Source organism: Coregonus clupeaformis, chromosome 8, assembly GCF_020615455.1.
Source record: "Coregonus clupeaformis isolate EN_2021a chromosome 8, ASM2061545v1, whole genome shotgun sequence".
In the NCBI taxonomy this organism is placed as follows: Eukaryota; Metazoa; Chordata; class Actinopteri; order Salmoniformes; family Salmonidae; genus Coregonus; species Coregonus clupeaformis.
The window spans coordinates 52,913,054-52,933,650 of NC_059199.1; the positions used below are offsets into that span (position 1 = coordinate 52,913,054).

Consider the following 20,597-nt stretch of genomic DNA (forward strand, 5'->3'; position numbering starts at 1 on the left):
CAGAGTACAAGTAACAGACAAATCTCAACATCAACTGTTCAGAGGAGACTGCGTTAATCAGGCCTTCATGGTCGAATTACTGCAAAGAAACCACTACTAAAGGACACCAATAAGAAGAAGAGACTTCCTTGGGCCAAGAAACACGAGCAATGGACATTAGACTGGTGGAAATCTGTCGTTTGGTCTGATGAGACCAAATTTGAGATTCTTGGTTCCAACCGCCGTGTCTTTGTGAGACGCAGAGTAGGTGAACGGATGATCTCCGCATATGTGGTTCCCATCGTGAAGCATGGAGTAGGAAGTGTGATGGTGCTTTGCTGGTGACCCTGTCTGTGATTTATTTATAATTCAAGGCACACTTAACCAGCATGGCTACCACAGAATTCTGCAGCGATATGCCATCCCATCTGGTTGGCGCTTAGTGGGACTATCATTTGTTTTTCAACAGGACAATGACCCAAAACACACCTCCAGGCTGTGTAAGGGCTATTTGACCAAGAAGGAGAGTGATGGAGTGCTGCATCAGATGACCTGACCTCCACAAGCACCCGACCTCAACCCAATTGAGATGGTTTGGGATGAGTCGGACGGCAGAGTGAAGGATAAGCAGCCAACAAGTGCTCACCATATGTGGGAACTCCTTCAAGACTGTTGGAAAAGCCTTCCAGGTGACTACCTCATGAAGCTGGTTGAGAGAATGCCAAGAGTGTGCAAAGCTGTCATCAAGGAAAAGGGTGGCTACTTTGAAGAAATTTGTTCAACACTTTTTTGGTTACTACATGATTCCATATGTGTTATTTCATAGTTTTGATGTCTTCACGATTATTCTACAATGTAGAAAATATTAAAAATAAAGAACAACCCTTGAATGAGTCAGTGTGTCCAAACTTTTGACTGGTACTGTGCATTATATATATATATATATATATATATATATACACACACATACAGTGAGGGAAAAAACTATTTGATCCCCTGCTGATTTTGTACGTTTGCCCACTGACAAAGACATGATCAGTCAATAATTTTAAGGGTAGGTTTATTTGAACAGTGAGAGACAGAATAACAACAAAAAAATCCAGAAAAACACATGTCAAAAATGTTATACATTGATTTGCATTTTAATGAGGAAAATAAGTATTTGACCCCTCTGCAAAACATGACTTAGTACTTGGTGACAAAACCCTTGTTGGCGATCTGAGGTCAGACGTTTCTTGTAGTTGGCCACCAGGTTTGCACACATCTCAGGAGGGATTTTGTCCCACTCCTCTTTGCAGATCTTCTCCAAGTCATTAAGGTTTCGAGGCTGACGTTTGGCAACTCGAACCTTCAGCTCCCTCCACAGATGATTTTCTATGGGATTAAGGTCTGGAGACTGGCTAGGCCACTCCAGGACCTTAATGTGCTTCTTCTTGAGCCACTCCTTTGTTGCCTTGGCTGTGTGTTTTGGGTCATTGTCATGCCGGAATACCCATCCACAACACATTTTCAATGCCCTGGCTGAGGGAAGGAGGTTCTCACCCAAGATTTGACGGTACATGGCGCCGTCCATCGTCCCTTTGATGCGGTGAAGTTGTCCTGTCCCCTTAGCAGAAAAACACCCCCAAAGCATAATGTTTCCACCTCCATGTTTGACGGTGGGGATGGTGTTCTTGGGGTCATAGGCAGCATTCTTCCTCCTCCAAACACGGCGAGTTGAGTTGATGCCAAAGAGCTCCATTTTGGTCTCATCTGACCACAACACTTTCACCCAGTTCTCCTCTGAATCATTCAGATGTTCATTGGCAAACTTCAGACAGGCCTGTATATGTGCTTTCTTGAGCAGGGGGACCTTGCGGGCGGATTTCAGTCCTTCACGCCGTAGTGTGTTACCAATTGTTTTCTTGGTGACTATGGTCCCAGCTGCCTTGAGATCATTGACAAGATCCTCCCCTGTAGTTCTGGGCTGATTCCTCACCGTTCTCATGATCATTGCAACCCCACGAGGTGAGATCCTGCATGGAGCCCCAGGCCGAGGGAGATTGACAGTTCTTTAGTGTTTCTTCCATTTGCGAATAATCGCACCACTGTTGTCACCTTCTCACCAAGCTGCTTGGTGATGGTCTTGTAGCCCATTCCAGCCTTGTGTAGGTCTACAATCTTGTCCCTGACATCCTTGGAATCTGATTGATTGATTGCTTCTGTGGACAGTTGTCTTTTATACAGGTAACAACCTGAGATTAGGAGCACTCCCTTTAAGAGTGTGCTCCTAATCTCAGCTCGTTACCTGTATAAAAGACACCTGGGAGCCAGAAATCTTTCTGATTGAGAGGGGGTCAAATACTTATTTCCCTCATTAAAATGCAAATAAATGTATAACATTTTTGACATGCGTTCTTCTGGATTTTGTTGTTGTTATTCTGTCTCTCACTGTTCAAATAAACCTACCATTTCTTTGTCAGTGGGCAAACGTACAAAATCAGCAGGGGATCAAATACTTTTTTTCCCCTCACTGTGTGTGTGTGTGTGTGTGTATATATATATATATCGTCAGCACTTATAGCATTAATGATACACAGCATTAATGACACCTGCTAGATCCTATATCCATTATGTTATAAGAAAGTGGTTTACCTGTTTGAGTTCAGCCACAGTCAGTCTATTCATCCTTCTCAGCTTCTTCTTAGACAGCTTGGAAACATCTGGTCTGATCTCCTGTACACAGAGAGAGAGAAAGAGATGGAGAGAGAGAGAGAAAGAGGAGTGAAGAGGAGGACGTCCATGGTCAGCAGTTCCACAGAGGGAGAAATTGACAACATGGCCAACCATGGACAGGAAGACACTATCCCCATGTCCCAATCCTCTAACATTCTCCCTGAACGGGAGAGAACAAGTGCACACTACTCCGGGCAGTAGGCTAGATAATTGAGACACAGAGTATTGACCGTCCTGCTGGAGAATGTCTTCTTCATCCAAGCCAAGGCATGAGGAACACATAGGATAGATGAATACTAACATCATCACTGTCATCGCTGTCCTTCTTCTCCTCCTCAAATCCCTTCTTCTTCATCATGGAAGGAGTCTCCTTCTCTTTCTCCGGCTCCTTCTCTTTCTCTTTCTTCACATCGTCAGTCAGCTGAGGGATGACAAAAGAACAGTGAGAGGGCTGGAGACAAAGCCAGTTAACTGAAGAAATGTGCTAACACTCAAACAGAAAACCCATGCCCAAATGTAACTACAATATATTGTACTTCATGTGGTCATCACAACGGTAAATAATAAGGTCAAGAAGATTGTGGACAAATCTGTAGGATGTTTTGACTGATAACGAACTGATTGACTGATAACGAATTAACAAATGATCAAAACGGAGGCGGCTCTCACCTTGAAGGCCTCAAAGATCCTCTTGAAGAAGATGAAGTTAGGATCATAGATCTCCGGTTCCTCAGTGACGTACTCGATCTCCACCTCATGCTCTTTCTCCTTCTCTCCATCCTCCTCCTTCTTCTCCACCACCTGTTCCCTCTTCTCCTGCTCACGCCTCTTCTTGTTCTTCTTCTTGCGGTTCCTGCGCTTGCGGTTTTTCTGAGAAGGGGAGAGAGAAAATATCGGAAATAGCACCATTTCTTACTCCTCACACCAACTCAGTGACCTTGTGGTTCGAGTGTCCGCCCTGAGATTGGAAGCTTGTGAGTTAAATTCCCAGCTGAGTCATCCCAAAGAGTCTCTACCCCTGCTCCTATGAGCCGTTCCGGCTCGCACAAGCTAAGGTTCATGCAAGGCTACTTACTTACTCCGCACACTGCTAAGAGCTTATGTCAATTAAAACAGAATCTTCATTATCTATATGAGAGTCATACTAACTTGACTCCTGACCCTCTGAGCTTCAGGAGTAACAGGGTGACTCAATTGTGTTTTCTTGATTCCTTATGGCCTCTCTCCTCGCATCCTTCTCAATTCGCATTGGAGAAGATCCAAGGTTCCTCCCCTCTGCTGCCTTTTGAGAAGGAGGAGAGAGGACGCGAGGAATCAAGCAAATACAATTGAGATTCACCCACAGACAGTAGCAGAGAAGTTGTGAATGAGAACAATACTCACATCTTTCTTGGAGAGAGAGCCGTCATCCTCTTCAGTCTCAGACAGGACGGGGGCGGAGGAGTTGTTCATCTCCATCTCCTGGATCTCCTCCTCCTCTTCTTTTGGTAAAGGATAGAGAACACATAACATTCACTGACCAGTTCGAGCTCCTGCAAGGCTCGGAACCCAGATAACAAGAACTAGGACTGCAGTACTTAGAATAGAAAGATACCATGAGAGTTAGAGGTTTGGTTGTTAACTTACTGAAAGATATGAAGATATTAATATATGAAAGATATTAAGAAACATTCAATAAATATATTTTATAAATAGAGTTAGCTTACTTTATTTGTTTAAGTCATGATTTTATAATTTGTTAATGATTCATGGATTTATGCATAATCCAACTCGTGTGTAGTTCCCTGTTCTGACCTGTGGGAGCAGTGCTGAGCTGCTCCTGTCTGATCTCCTTCAGTTGGAGGATCTTCTCCAGGGCCTGAGGGATCTTAGGACCAATGCCCACCTCCTCTCCCTGCCACACCTGATACACAAACACACACATTAGATAGTCCATTTTCTTAGATCAGGTGGCTCCTGATACTAAACATGTCGCAAATCAATTTCTTCTCAATCTTACACCCAGCAGACTTCTATAGAAGCAGAATTCTTACTTGAGATAACTCACTAATGAAAACTTAAGTTACAGGTATCCCGTTCAATTTACATAGGTCTTAAGTATTTGTCCCTTATGTTTATGAGCACAAAGTGGACTACTACAAACAGTATTTACAAGGGAAATGTCTATTAGTTTGATGTTATGCTGAGTCGTACCTCTCTGGCGTCCTCTCCTGGTGGCGGGGGAACTCTCTGTCTCTGGGTATGCATCATGGACATACCAGGAGGGGGTGGGTTCATTCCACCAGTACTTATACCAGGAGGGGGTGGGTTCATTCCACCAGGGTTCATACCTTCAACACAACAAGACCACACATTTTTATTTACACCAACAATGTCGATGTACCACGTCGTGTTATGTAAGCAGGAAACTGAAGAAAATGGACAGAAACAGGGAGGGACTATCTGGAAGAAACGCTTGTTATCATTTTCTGTAGAGAACGACCTATATGGGTTTACATATAATTAAATTTTCAACATTTGAATGATCCAGAGACAGCCATATATGCATTCAACAAATCAGTTATACAACCATACAATCAATTTGACTTTGTTTTTAACAATAACTACATAGCATAATGGTAATCATCTATTTGAGTCAATTTCTTGATAAACTGGGTGAAGCAAGATTGCATAGGCCTACTCACAATACAGGTGAATTCATATTTAATAAGACTGTCTTCATGCATTGATTTATTGAGCTCCTTTTGGTTTATTTCAGTTGTCTATGGGGCAACAGCTTACAATCGGTTGCCCTTTCATTTGAGACCACGTTAGGCCTAGAGATCAACAACACTTTCATAGAAGTAGCCTATTGTCTCTTTAAGAGAAATGACACCACTCCTGTGTCATGTAGCCAGAGTATGAGAGCAGAGCGAGGAGCTTGCCAAATTTGACGGGAGCGCAGGGTGAGTTTCCCAAAGGCTAGAGCGTCCGCCTTCTCACCCGCTCCAATTTCGCTCCAGTACCGCTCACTTCACAAGCTCAGGGCATGCCTGGCCCAGCATGCATTTGTAGTCTACTTGTGTGCTGCTACAGTGCATTCGGAAAGTATTCAGACCCCTTGACTTTTTCCACATTTTGTTACGTTACAGCCTTATTCTAAAATGGATTAAATTGTTTGTGAGTTTCAAGTTTGGGGAAGCTTACAATTTATCCTACAATTTCTATCGATCTGCATGCCAGTTATGATTTTCATACGCGCATAAAAATTCCACTAATGTAAGCGCACCAGCCTTTGCCTTACGGACACATTGATTCACCGTGAGCCATTGGCGACTAAAGAAATGAGCACATGGAACTCAGAGATAGCCTAGGCCAATGTAGCAGGAGGCCTATAACTTCCATTGTCAACTAAGTAAAAATACATAAAGCCGACCAATAAAAACAGAAAATATCCTGATTAAAATGCAGGTTATTTCCATCGCATTCATCTCTCTACTCCGCCTGTCTGCCTCCCTTTCTATCTATCTTGACCTATCGCTAGTGAAGTGCAACATTGTATCAAATCAATCAGTCTTGTCCAGCCCAATGACTGTCATGGAGTTTGCTAAATATTTTCATAAAGAAACTGAAAAACACAGGTGCAAAATCAAGGTGACTTACAAAGATCAGGACCTAGAGCAAGAGAGGGAGTGCAGTGACGTAGTGTCCACAACTAAAGAATCATTGTGGAATATTAAAAGACACGTATCCCGAAAGCATGATGGTATATTATGTGCACATGCTAACAGAAAGGAACTAGGTGGGTAGCTAGCTAAGTGTGTCATTGTAGCTAAGTATTCATAAACAAAAAATCTGATCTCTTAAAAGTTTTGTTCATTTACATTCTATTATCTATACAATAGGCTATCATTGATTTAGGCCCAAAAGGCCTGACATATGACCTCTTTCAAGAAGCTTTCCATTTTGATAAGGTTATTTTGCCTAAAAACCTTTAGGCCTACACATAAAAAAATAAAAACCTCATGCCTGCCCGGCAAGAGTGGCCCGAAGGGTGTTTAGCATCCCCAGTGGCTCTGCAATCGCGGAGAGGATATTCTCCGCTGCTGGCCTGCTCTCCAGGCACCATCACATGAGCCTGAAGCCACAGACTCGGGCCAAACTCGTGCTTGTAAAAGTGAATTCAAAAGCACTGTCATGGAGTTCGCTAAATATTTTCATAAAGAAACTGAAAAAAAAAAAACAGGTGCAAAATCAAGGTTACTTACAAAGATGAGGAGCCTTTTGTTTCATTTTTTAATTAGTTCTAAGTCACAGCCTATATGCGCAATTTATAGACTATGATGATTTAATACAACGAAATGTTTAAATGAGCGCTTAATGTTCCTGCCAGCCTAGTGTGTCACACTTGCAAATGCTTCACAATTTATTTTTTTGTAGGCTATAGCCTTGAAATACAGTCGTGGTCAAAAGTTGAGAATGACAAGTATTGGTCTTCACAAAGTTCGCTGCTTCAGTGTTATGAGATATTTTTGTCAGATGTTACTATGGTATACTGAAGTATAATTTACAAGCATTCCATAAGTGTCAAAGGCTTTTATTGACAATTACATTAAGTTTATGCAAAGAGTGAATATTTGCAGTGTTGACCCTTCTTTTTCAAGAACTCTGCAATCCGCCCTGGCATGCTGTTAATTAACTTCTGGGCCACATCCTGACTGATGGCAGCCCATTTTTGCATAATCAATGCTTGGAGTTTGTCAGAATTTGTGGGTTTTTGTTTGTCCACCTGCCTCTTGAGGATCGACCACAAGTTCTCAATAGGATTAAGGTCTGGGGAGTTTCCTGGCCATGGACCCAACATTTCTATGTTTTGTTCCCCGAGACACTTAGTTATCACTTTTGCCTTATGGCAAGGTGCTCCATCATGCTGGAAAAGGCATTGGTCGTCACCAAACTGTTCTTGGATGGTTGGGAGAAGTTGCTCTCAGAGGATGTGTTGGTACCATTCTTTATTCATGGCTGTGTTCTTAGGCAAAATTGTGAGTGAGCCCACTACCTTGGCTGAGAAGCAACCCCACACATGAATGGTCTCAGGATGCTTTACTGTTGGCATGACACAGGACTGATGGTAGCGCTCACCTTGTCTTCTCCGGACAAGGTGTTTTCCAGATGCTCCAAACAATCGGAAAGGGGATTCAGAGAAAATGACTTTACCCCAGTCCTCAGCAGTCCAATCCCTGTACCTTTTGCAGAATATCAGTCTGTCCCTGATGTTTTTCCTGTAGAGAAGTGGCTTCCTCGCTGCCCTTCTTGACACCAGGCCATCCTCCAAAGGTCTTCGCCTCACTATGCGTGCAGATGCACTCACACCTGCCTGCTGCCATTCCTGAGCAAGCTCTGCACTGGTGGTGCCCCGATCCCGCAGCTGAATCAACTTTAGGAGACGGTCCTGGCGCTTGCTGGACTTTCTTGGGCGCCCTGACGCCTTCTTCACAAGAATTGAACCTCTCTCCTTGAAGTTCTTGATGATCCGATAAATGGTTGATTTAGGTTCAATCTTACTAGCAGCAATATCCTTGCCTGTGAAGTCCTTTTTGTGCAAAGCAATGATGACGGCACGTGTTTCCTTGCAGGTAACCATGGTTAACAGAGGAAGAACAATGATTTCAAGCACCACCCTCCTTTTAAAGCTTCCAGTCTGTTCTAACTCAATCAGCATGACAGTGATCTCCAGCCTTGTCCTCGTCAACACTCTCACCTGTGTTAACGAGAAAATCGCTGACATGATGGCAGCTGGTCCTTTTGTGGCAGGGCTGAAATGCAGTGGAAATGTTTTTGGGGGATTAAGTTCATTTTCATGGCAAAGAGGGACTTTGCAATTAATTGCAATTCATCTGATCACTCTTCATGACATTCTGGAGTATATGCGAATTGCCATCATCAAAACTGAGGCAGCAGACTTTGTGAAAATGTGTATTTGTGTCATTCTCAAAACTTTTTACCACGACTATAGGCTAATGATATAGTCTAAATAATTCCTTTTCGTTCCTTCTTAGGCTACCTGTCTGGCTCCTGAACAATTTAGTGTTTACAGTGTATATGCTGTTTAATACGACATGCAGCCTATTTGAAATGAGTGCATCTTAAAAAGGTCACCTTTTCATGTTGTTTATTAAAATACTTTTCATTCAAATCGTATGGTTTGGTTTTAATACTTCAAAACCAAATAGTAGGTCTAGGTAGTCACAAAAATAGATGGGTGTTGGTTAAATGGTGATTTTAATGAATGGAGCGAATTTGGAGCTGCAGTTTTTTTCCCTGTGAGCGAGGAGCGGTTTTTAGCGGAGTGGTTGGAAAGGATGCCAAGCGACAGAATGGTGCGTAAGCACCGCTCTGTGAGCGATGAACAGGATTTCCGAGCTCACATACTCTGCATGTAGCCAGGCAGTTCGGCTCAGCAAGGGAAAGACAAGTCAATTAGCTAACTCAGTGAATTAACATTTGTGGTAGTGTTGAGCAATTCATGCTTTTTGAGGTTTGCTCAGTTTAGGTTTGATTACTAAAAATGATCTCTGTTTCGATTATTTGGGTTGAATGCTGTAACACCACAGAATAAAACAATTAATAAAAGTCCCATGATGGTAGTGACTGCCCATTACTACTCATCAACCATAATTTATTCAATTTACTTTAATTAAATATTTCAGTTGTGTATATTACATTTGTTTTATTGATGACTATTATTTTATTCCAAGTCATCATCAGCTGTTGCCTACGCTGTCTAACAAAAATCACTATTTTGCAGTTCTTCAAAGTAAATAAGGCATACTTTTATGACTGCTGAATACCAACTATCAATCACTTAGATCATGTACTTTCAGGTAGAGATAACTCGCAAAGCAACAGCTGCTCTATATATATCCCTTCACGATCGTGCATTCTTGTTTCTTCCGTAGCAGGTAGCAGGCGTAAAAAAATAAAACAGACCGGTCAAGTACACTGAACAAAAACATAAACGCAACATTTAAAAAAGTGTTGGTCCCATGTTTCATGAGCTGAAAGAAAAGATCCCAGAAATTTTCCAAATGCACAAAAACCTTATTTCGCTCACATTTTGTGCACAAATGTGTTTACATCCCAGTTAGTGAGCATTTCTTCTTTGCCAAGATAATTCATCCACCTAACAGGTGTGGTATATCAAGAAGCTGACTAAACAGCATGATCATTACACAGGTGCACCTTGTGCTGGGGAAAATAAAAGGCCACTCTAAAATGTGCAATTTTGTCACTAAACAATGCCACGGATGTCTCGAGTTTTGAGGGAGCGTGAAATTGGCATGCTGACTGCAGGAATGGTCACCAGAGCTGTTACCAGAGAATTTAATGTGCATATTTCTACCATAAGCCGCCTCCAACATTGTTTTAGAGAATTTGGCAGTACGTCCAACTGGCCTCACAACCGCAGACCACTTGTATGGCGTCCTGTGGGCGAGCGGTTTGCTGATGTCAACGTTGTGAACAGAGTGCCCCATGATGTCGGTGGGGTTATGGTATGGGCAGGCATAAGCTATGGACACCGAACACAATTGCATTTTATTGATGGCAATTTGAATGCACAAAAATACCGTGAAGAGATCCTGAGGCCCATTGTGATGCATATCTGTCATGTGAAATCCATAGATTAGGGCCTAAATAATTTATTTAAACAGACTGATTTTCTCATATGAACTGTAAAATCACTGAAATTGTTGCATGATGCGTTTATATTTTTGTTCAGTATAGATGTGCAATGGATTATGGTAATTGTAGTTAATTACCGCGTTTTATGCGCTACACAATGTAGAATATTGGCCTATTGGAAACTACAACTCCCTACTACATCACACAGTTCAGGCTGGATCTGATTTATCTCTAGAGAAACTGTGCAATGCGCGCATTGAGCTCACAGAAAAAACCTGAACGAAATGGAATTAAAATAATTGAACCGACGATGGTCAATTTGTTGTTTGAAAACTGAAAAATAACTTACATTTTGGTTAATCGCTCAGCACACATTTTCGGTGACAATCAGCTTTGAAGTTAGCTAATATACAAACCATAACGCAAAATATGCTATCACAAATAAAGTTCTAGGGTAGTGAATTGACGTTAGCTTCATAGCTAGCAAAAGTTCTCTATGCTGAATGTTGTTGTTTACCTAGCTAGCTACTGGTATGTTGCTTTCAGGGTTTTCGTTAGGAAAATTTGGCGCCGGACAACGTGACCGGAAAGATTATAATTATAATAACCACCATATGCATTGGGTGCATAATGCATTAGGCCGTCCACCCACGGTGCTCAAAATCACATTTAGATTATTGTAATTAATCTTAACAAAATAGAAATTAGCCTGTAAAGTCGTAATAAAATAAAGTAGAACGATGTTCTTATACCAACATGACAGGTTTTATTGAAAACCAAAACATTGCCCGTTGCTTCTTCATCCCTACTATAAATCATAAATGAGGATCATAAAAAAATCAACATTATGCCTAGAAGAACAAGCCGTATACACAGTAATAAAACTTCAAAATATAATAATTTGTATAATATAACCTGCGAACGACCTGTCCTATAGACTATTTGTATGAATAAATAACAAAAACAGTGCTGTTTTAAAATACAATCTAGGCCTGAACATTTTAATTAGGCCTAATAAATAACAAAACATGGCAGTCTATGAAAACCATGGCTAGCCTGCCCACTCCCGATGTGAATCAGCACCACAGCAGTGGAAAGAGGCCACTCTAGGAGGCCATAAAATGAAGGAATTATCAAACTGATGTTGGACAATCAAATTCCATATGTAAATAAACAACATTCGTTAAGGCTGGTTCATGGAGAGAAAGCTTATTTTACAATGCTCCTGTAAAACGAGGCCCGCGCCATGCATTTACGAAAGCACTTGTTTCCAAATGCTCAAATGAAAATCTCACTCTTTTTACAGTTCTACTGGATGATGTTAATAAATGGTATGTTTGTTATCATTTGAACTATCGTGGGGTCGTGACTCGTCATGTGTGATATACGTGGCTTATTGATCAACAACTCTGTTTCCTACTATAGGCTGTTGGCTGACTAATGATTGCAACTCTCCGATGTGAATAGTTGGCAACGATGTTTCGTTTCCAAGTTCTACTGAATAAGATCAAATGAAATGCACCTATTGTGCATGATAGCCTACACATCATTACTCTACTCTCTCAATCCATTCCAAATCTGTATACTATACATGACACAAGGGCGGGATATGTTGATCTTGCCTAGGGCGGCAGCAGAACTACTAGGACCGAGCCTGACGAACACAATCATTTGCCTCTAATTTATTGGCGTTTGCGGTGGACCTTGGCCTGCTCAAAGTGAGCCGCTGCTGTTGGGAAGTCAAAACTGTCCAACTCCTTAGAACAGCTTGCGATGCGCATCAGCCTCGTTACTTTGTCCTCGAAAAGGCGAGTGCTTGAGGCCGTCTTCACTCTGTTTGAGAAAGAATCCCCTCTCGGTGGGCACACTGGAAATGGGTATAATCAACACAATCGTCGCCAATTTTGCCCAGTCGGGGTACACTTATCTGAAGTCCCTTATGAGGACCTGCCATCTTTTGCGTGGGTAAAAATAAAAACACTAATTTCCAAGCAGCTTGAGGATTTATTAGCCTATGAAGTATATTTGACTTTGAAGTTGGAGCACACCATCAATGAATAAAAAGCAGTATTTCGCAATGGATTTTTTTTCTTCTACCGGAAAATGTGTCCGGCAACAATTATATTTACTGGCTTTTAATTTTTTTAAACGACCAAAAGCCGGCATTTACCAGGTAACGGAACCCCTAGTTGCTTTGTAAGTGCTGCAGCCTGTATGTACACTATTTTGCCTAACAGTTAATTAATTATCACTTCTAAAATGTCTACATTCTGTGTGGCATTATTAAAGTGTGCTAAAAAAATTTGCAGCATGAGTGGACTAGTGGCTTGCTAGCAAGCAGCCCAGAGGTTCCTCAAGGACAGGCTAACTAGCTAGCAGTGGCGCCGGCTTGCAGGAGTTTCACACGAGAGGCAAGTGTGTTAACGCGCTATAAAGGAGAAAATCGCCTACGCCGATACTATCAGTCGTTCTCTAACGGTGTGCACTACTGACCTCTCATCATGGGCGGCATCATGCCAGGGGGTCGTGACCCCGGGTCAGACATCCTGGGCCCTGGTCCTCCATGCTGCATCTTAGAGAGCTCTTGCTGCCTCTCATGCTCCAACATCACCGCCGCCTGACAGAGGGAGGAGAGATGAGGAGGAGGGAAGGAAGAGAGGAGGGAGGGAAGGAAGGAAGGAAGAGAGAGAAGGGAGGAGGGAAGAGACAGATGAAGGGAAGAGAGAGAGGAGGGAGGGAAGGAAGAGAGGTAGGGAAGAGCGAGAATGAGAAGATGTGAGATATTCCAAGCAAGTAAAGAGGCTGTACAATAACTATGTGGTTTGTTGTGACACAACACTACTGATAAATTACTACAGAATCATTTAGAGGGGAGAAAGACATGAACAGCCATCTCCTCCAGTCCTCACCCTCTTCTGCTGCTCCAGAAGCTCCTGCTCCTTCATGCGCTCTTCCATAGCACGGGAATCCCCCTGAACACACACAAAATGTCAACTTTTGAAACTATGCATCACCAACTGAACATCAACACCAGAACCCCTCTTACAGCCACTGCTTCCTTCCCATCGCAAGAGAAGAAAGACTACCTTACAACTAGGGCCTAGAGTATTTCCTAGTCAGGTAAAACTCAGGGGCCTAGATAAAACCCTCTCCGGTGGTCTGGTCTTACCTGCTGTTTGGCCCTCTCCTCGTGCTGCATCATCATGGCAGCCCTCTGCTGCACCATCTTCAGCTGGTCCTCCTGGGAGAGGCCGGGGGGCATGCCTGGAGGCTCCATGCCCATATGCATCCCTGGTGGAGGGGGTCCACCCGCCATCATGCTCATCGCCTGGAGCATACCCATACCAGGTGGCATGGGCGGCATGGGCATTGGGGGCATGGGGGGGATGCCTGGCATCTGGGGGAGAAAGGTAGAGGAAGAGGGAAGGGTGGTTGTTGGTAAAGTTGTTTTTGATTTGGGTAAGTAGTTCTTCCTGCACCATGTGGCCTAACCAGGACAACTCCCCTGAGTTTTTACTGGTCAGATCACATGGTAAAGGTAAAACTCCTGGTCCTGTTTAAGATAGATTGATGAAACGCTGCAGAGTGTAGAGCTAAATAATCAGAGTGATGAAATGTAAAAATGAGATTAATTAGATTGGACCGTCTAAACACCTTATAGGGTCTGTTGGTGCTGACCTGCGTGGTCATAGGTTTGTCATCACCTCCTTGGTTGGGCTTGCTGAGCATCATTCCAGTCTGAGTGGAAAAGCATAGATGCACACAAAGATAAATGGATCAGATAAACACATAAGATGCAATATCCTCTTCCACTCTCCCCAGCACACACTGACCTGCATCATGTATCCCTTGAGCCTGTCCAGCATCTCCTCTCTGGGACCTAAGGAAGGAGGAAAAGACAACTGTAAACCAACAATGAACAATAGAGCTGGGACAATAACAAACAATGATTTCATTACAAATGGATGGTATAAGAGGTTAATTCATATTGCTAAGTAGTTAATTAGCCACTTAGTGGAAAGCATCGGAGCATGCGTGACTTGCTTAGAGCCAATTTATCCTTGATCCGAAAATGTGGTCGGAAGCATAGCAACAGGAAGTAGTTTGGGGGTGCTGTGATTTTTTTCTTGGAGGAGGGAGGGGGAACGTTTTAGCCCGTGCTGCAGATGGCTATATTGGTCCGCTAATACACTACTATTAGTACTCTACTTTTGTGGAAAAATATGTTTTTTACATGTGTGATTTTTTTGTTATTCTGATTTTTCAGGGTGTGCTGCAGCACCCTCAGCACCCCTACTTACCGCGGCTATGGTCGGGGGTGCCGAATGGATGGCGTGAGCGGAGCCTCTGGAGGCATGCAGAAGTCCAATTTTGTAACAATGCAGAGGGCTCAGTATAGCTCTGCATTAACATGATTGGTTGACGGTAGGTGAGGGCGGGAGGTCCTGTATAAACATTCTTTGACAACTTCCTTCACAACAGCTCTGTGCCAATTGGCGAAGCACATTGTTACTTCTGCATAGCCAATATCACCGTAAAAGGCGTTGCATGGTCAATCGGTCATCTGTATTGGCCGTGCAGCATTTACAGTGATACGGCCTCTGCAGAAGTCAGCGAATTCATACTTCTTTCACTTCGCTGAGCAGGGCAGAGCTGTTGTGAAGGAAGTTGTCAACAAAGTGAGTTTGTGTTTATACAGGACCTCCCGCCCTCACCTACAGTCAACCAATCATGTCAATGCCGGACCTATATGGAGCCCTCCACATTGTTAAAAAAATTGAGAGGGGCATGGCGATCCAATACTGAGCTCATTTTGGCCTCTGCATGCTCTGGAGGCTCCGCAATTGCGTCACACCATCCATATGGGGCCTCCGACCATATTATCAGATGAAGCATAAACTGGCTTTAAATGCTGCATGGCCAATGCAAACAGATTGACCATGCAGCGCCTTTTATCACTCAAACACCAAACCAAAACAGCAAATTAAGATTAGCTGTTAGCGCAGTGGTCTAAGGCACTGCATCTCAGTGCTTGAGGCGTCACTACAGACCCCCTGGTTCCATTCCACGCTGTATCACAACCGGCAGTGATTGGGAGTCCCATAGGGCGGCGCACAATTGGCCCAGCGTCGTCCGGGTTTGGCCGGTATAGGCCGTCATTGCAAATAAGAATTTGTTCTTAACTGACTTGCCTAGTTAAATAAAGGTTAAATAAAATAAAAAATCATGATGATGACTCGCTAACGTTAAGTAAGCAAAATCCTCTTCGTAGAGGTGTTGAACATGAACTTGTAGCTAATATGCATTGTTTGTGTAGGTAGCTAGCTAGTTGGTAGATAGCGAGAGAGTTAGGATAACGTTAGTTTTCACTCTCCTTTACTTCCATGAGGGCCTACTAGCTAGCTAACTTTGCCGCGGAAGTAAATAGGTATGGCTAGCCTGTTAGCAGCTAGCTACTGCTACACACAATTCATTCCATTCAAAGCTTGCTGCTCCTCGGCTTCTAATCATAGTTTGATTCATACCCATGTTGGGAGCGCCTAGCTCGCCTAGCTTGGCTTGAAGCTCAGGGTTGCTCCATGTATTCAGGGCCGCTACAGAGCTCCCCAAGTCGGAAGGCATAGGTTCAGTCCCCGGCGGTCCGTCGGATGCCATGTTGAAATTCTACTGAGCAATGGGTCTCTATAAAAACAACCGACACGAAAACCTGACAAATCTCGCAAAGAACGATGGGGATACCGGAAAAAGCAGTTGGGAAAATCTGGGTAATGTAGTTTGTGGTGGGAGGAATAACGTTTTCAATGGGTTTCCAAATTACAACCAATAGGATGCAGCATTTACAAAATAAAAACACGATCCTGATTCATTGCCAAATTGACATGCCAATGTGAAGTAAGAGGCAATTTATGCTTGATCCGAAAAATGCCTCCGGAGGCATGCAGAGGCCAAATTGAGCTCCATACAAGGCGCTGTATGGTCAATCTGCAACTGTATTTGCCTTGCAGCATATCCCTTAAGAAACAATATTTTAGTCAAATACTGCATCCAAAAAATGTTTTACTGCAGTAATTTTGCAGTGTAACTGCAGTTATTCTGCAATTACTGCGTCCAAAATACCACAGTCGGCTGAAGTTACTGCCCTTTTACTGCAGTTTTAAAACTGCAATCTTTTTTTGTACGTTTTATGGTGATACTGCCTCTGCAGAAGTAAGGGCATTCATACTTCTTGCGCTTTGCGGAGCAGGACAGAGCTGTTGGGAAGGAAGTGAGTTTGTGTTTATACAGGACCTCCCGCCCTATCCTACCGTCAACCAATCATGTCAATACGGAGCCCTCCGCATTTTTACAAAATTTGAGAGGCTCACGGCATTGCGGTACTGAGCTCAATTTGGCTTCTGCATGCCTCCGGAACCATCCATATGCCGCCTCCAACCACGTTTTCGGATCAAGCATAAATTGATTCCACCACATCACCGTAAACTCACTTACTTGACAACTTCCTTCACAACTGCGCTGCACTTCTTCTTCTTTGGGATTGTGTTGGTGGATCGCATCCAATTTAAGGTGCATACACCATCACCTACTCTACTGGAGTGTGAGGCCATTCACGGCCTACCTACATACATTAAATTCTTAATGATATGGTACTATAAAATTGGGGAAAAGGAAAAATTACCCTGCCAACTATTAGCCCTATTAGCCCTTTTTTTTATATATATAACACCACCCCATTCCACTATTTATCTTATCTAATCCTACTCCAGACCAAAGGTCTGGGAGGACAGAACACTACCACTCAACACACCCTGCAACTGTTCTGCAGTAAAACCTGGCAATCCAAAGTGTTCCACAACCTCTATTTTCTGTGATTTTCGATCTATTTCTACCCTCCATTTGGTCAATCTGACCATAATTCTATCCTCCAGATTCCTGCTTATAAGCAAAAACTAAAGCAGGAAGCACCAGTGACTCGGTTAATAAGGAAGTGGTCAGATGACGCAGATGCTAAGCTACAGGACTGTTTTGCTAGCACAGACTGGAATATGTTCTGGGATTTTTCCAATGGCATTGAGGAGTACACCACATCAGTCACTGGCTTCATCAATAAGTGCATAGATGACGTCCCCACAGTGACCGTACGTACATACCCCAACCAGAAGCCATGGATTACAGGCAACATCCGCACTGACCTAAAGGGTAGACCTGCCGCTTTCAAGGAGTGGGACTCTAACCCGGACGCTTATAAGAAATCCCGCTATGCCCTCCGACGAACCATCAAACAGGCAAAGAGTCAATACAGGACTAAGATTGAATCGTACTACACCGGCTCCGATGCTCATCAGATGTGGCAGGGCTTGCAAACTATTACAGACTACAAAGGGAAGCACAGCCGCGAGCTGCAAGGTGACACGAGCCTACCAGACGAGCTAAATCACTTCTATGGTCGCTTCGAGGCAAGCAACACTGAAGCATGCATGAGAGCATCAGCTGTTCCGGATGACTATGCGATCACGCTCTCCATAGCCGATGTGAGTAAGACTTTTAAGCAGGTCAACATTCACAAGGCCGCAGGGCCAGACAGATTACCAGGACTTGTACTCCGAGCATGCACTGACCAACTGGCAAGTGTCTTCACTGACATTTTCAACATGTCTCTGACTGATTCTGTAATACCAACATGTTTCAAGCAGACCACCATAGTCCCTGTGCCCAAGAACCCTAAGATAACCTGCCTAAATGACTACCGACCCGTAGCACTCACGTCTGTAGCCATTAAGTACTTTGAAAGGCTGGTCATGGCTCACATCAACACCATTATCCCAGAAACCCTAGAACCACTCAATTTGCATACCGCCCCAACAGATCCACAGAAGATGCAATCTCTATTGCACTCCACTCTGCCCTTTCCCACCTGGACAAGAGGAACACCTAGGTGAGAAGGCTATTCATTGACAACAGCTCAGCGTTCAACACCATAGTGCCCTCAAAGCTCATCACTAAGCTAAGGACCCTGGGACTAAACACCTCCCTCTGCAACTGGATCCTGAACTTCCTGATGGGCAGCCCCCAGGTGGTAAGGGTAGGTAAGAACACATCTGCCACGCTGATCCTCAACATGGGGGCCCCTCAGGGGTGCGTGCTCAGTCCCCTCCTGTACTCCCTGTTCACCCATGACTGCATGGCCAGGCACGACTCCAACACGATCATTAAGTTTGCCGATGACACAACAGTGGTAGGCCTGATCACCGACAACGATAAGACAGCCTATGGGGAGGAGGTCAGAGACCTGGCCGTGTGGTGCCAGGATAACAACCTCTCCCTCAACGTGATCAAGACAAAGGAGATGATTGTGGACTACAGAAAAAAAAAGAGGACTGAGCACGCCCCCATTCTCATCGACGGGGCTGTAGTGGAACAGGTTGAGAGCTCCAAGTTCCTTGGTTTCCACATCACCAACAAACTATCTGTCACACCCTGGCTCTGGGACTCTATATGTTGAGCCAGGGTGTGTTCATTTCTGTTGTGTTTATTTCTATGTTGGCTAGAGTGACTCCCAATCAGAGGCAACGAGTGTCAGCTGTCGTTGGTTGTCTCTGATTGGGAGCCATATTTAAACTGTCTGTTTTCCCTTTGTGTTTGTGGGTTTTTGTTCCGTGTTGGTCATTGTTACCGTGGACTTCACGAGTCGTTTCTTGTTTTGGTTATTGTGGTCTATTATCACTAAAGATAATAAAGTTTAACCATGTTCGTTCATCACGCTGCGCCTTGGTCTATTCCTTACGACGATCGTGACAGAAAAACCCACCAAATAAGGACCAAGCAGCGTGTTCCGGGGCAGAACTTGGACTGGACATGGGAGGAAGCGCCGGGAGAGGCCCTGGCGAAAGAGGAGCAGCGGCGTCAGCAGTGTCAACGTCGGACAGGCGAGAGGCAACCCCAGAACATTTTTAGGGGGGGGCACACGGCATGGACGACGGGGCTGACGGAGGCAGAAAAGGGGCGGATTCAGAAGGCCACCAGGTTACGGGTACACCGCCCTGTACGTCCTGTGCGGATGCCTCACACAGAGTGTGTGAGGGTAGGCATTCAGCCAGGACGGGTTGTGGCCGCTCTTCACTCCAGGTCTCCTATCCGTCTCCACAGCCCGGTTCGGCCTGTCCCTGCTCCACGCACCAAGCCTACGGGGTGCGTCGCCAGCCCAGTCCGGCCTGTCCCTGCTCCACGCACCAAGTCTACGGTGCGCGTCGCCAGCCCAGTCCGGCCTGTCCCTGCTCCACGCACCAAGCCTACGGTGTGCGTCGCCAGCCCAGTCCGGCCTGTCCCTGCTCCACGCACCAAGTCTACGGTGCGCGTCGCCAGCCCGGCCCGGCCTGTCCCTGCTCCACGCACCAAGACTACGGTGCGCGTCGCCAGCCCGGCCCGGCCTGTTCCTGCCACTCGCACCAAGTCTACGGTGCGCGTCGCCAGCCCGGCCCGGCCTGTTCCTGCCACTCGCACCAAGTATACGGTGCGCGTCGCCAGCCCGGCCCGGCCTGTTCCTGCCACTCGCACCAAGTATACGGTGCGCGTCGCCAGCCCGGCCCGGCCTGTTCCTGCCACTCGCATCAAGTCTACGGTGCGCGTCGCCAGCCCGGCCTGTTCCTGCCACTCGCACCAAGTATACGGTGCGCGTCGCCAGCCCGGCCCGGCCTGTTCCTGCCACTCGCACCAAGTATACGGTGCGCGTCGCCAGCCCGGCCTGTTCCTGCCACTCGCACCAAGTCTACGGTGCGCGTCGCCAGCCCGGCCCGGCCTGTTCCTGCCACTCGCACTAAGCCAGGGGTGCGAGACGTCAGCCTGGTAAGGCCCGTTCCTCCTCCACGCACCAAGCCAGGGGTGCGAGTCGTCAGCCTGGTAAGGCCCGTTCCTCCTCCACGCACCAAGCCAGGGGTGCGAGTCGTCAGCCTGGTAAGGCCCGTTCCTCCTCCACGCACCAGGCCAGGGGTGCGCGTCGTCAGCCTGGTAAGGCCCGTTCCTCCTCCACGCACCAAGCCAGGGGTGCGCGTCGTCAGTCCAGCACAACCCGTGCCTGGGTCACCAGTGCCTGGTAAGGTACCGGTCAACTGCTCCACTATGGAGCTGAAGCTAACCGCTCCTGCTAAGTCCAGTTCAGCTCCAGCCAGCGGGGCCAGACTGGACCAGGGGCGCTATGGGGGGTTTATTGGAGGGTGGGTGGCAAGGCCGGAGCCAGAACCGCCGCC

General features: G+C 45.3%; 1 protein-coding gene across 3 annotated transcripts in view; it reads right to left on the reverse strand.

Annotated features, from left to right (window-relative positions):
- LOC121571355 (splicing factor 3B subunit 2) overlaps positions 1-16,077 on the reverse strand; it is a 29,329-nt gene extending 13,252 nt beyond the window's left edge. Inside the window, exons 1-12 of one of the 3 annotated variants that reach the window (XM_045222072.1) lie at positions 15,882-16,077; positions 14,190-14,236; positions 14,035-14,094; positions 13,526-13,753; positions 13,266-13,328; positions 12,850-12,973; positions 4,888-5,024; positions 4,489-4,597; positions 4,078-4,175; positions 3,364-3,564; positions 2,996-3,115; positions 2,614-2,694 (exon numbers count right to left, since the gene is read on the reverse strand). In XM_045222072.1, the coding sequence (XP_045078007.1) occupies positions 2,614-2,694; positions 2,996-3,115; positions 3,364-3,564; positions 4,078-4,175; positions 4,489-4,597; positions 4,888-5,024; positions 12,850-12,973; positions 13,266-13,328; positions 13,526-13,753; positions 14,035-14,094; positions 14,190-14,236; positions 15,882-16,011 (1,398 nt within the window). In that variant the 5' untranslated portion in view covers positions 16,012-16,077. Of the gene's footprint in view, positions 1-2,613; positions 2,695-2,995; positions 3,116-3,363; positions 3,565-4,077; positions 4,176-4,488; positions 4,598-4,887; positions 5,025-12,849; positions 12,974-13,265; positions 13,329-13,525; positions 13,754-14,010; positions 14,095-14,189; positions 14,237-15,881 lie in introns of all 3 variants that reach the window. The other 2 variants (XM_045222071.1, XM_045222070.1) reach the window with 2 other exon arrangements.
- Positions 16,078-20,597: the final 4,520 nt, after the last annotated feature.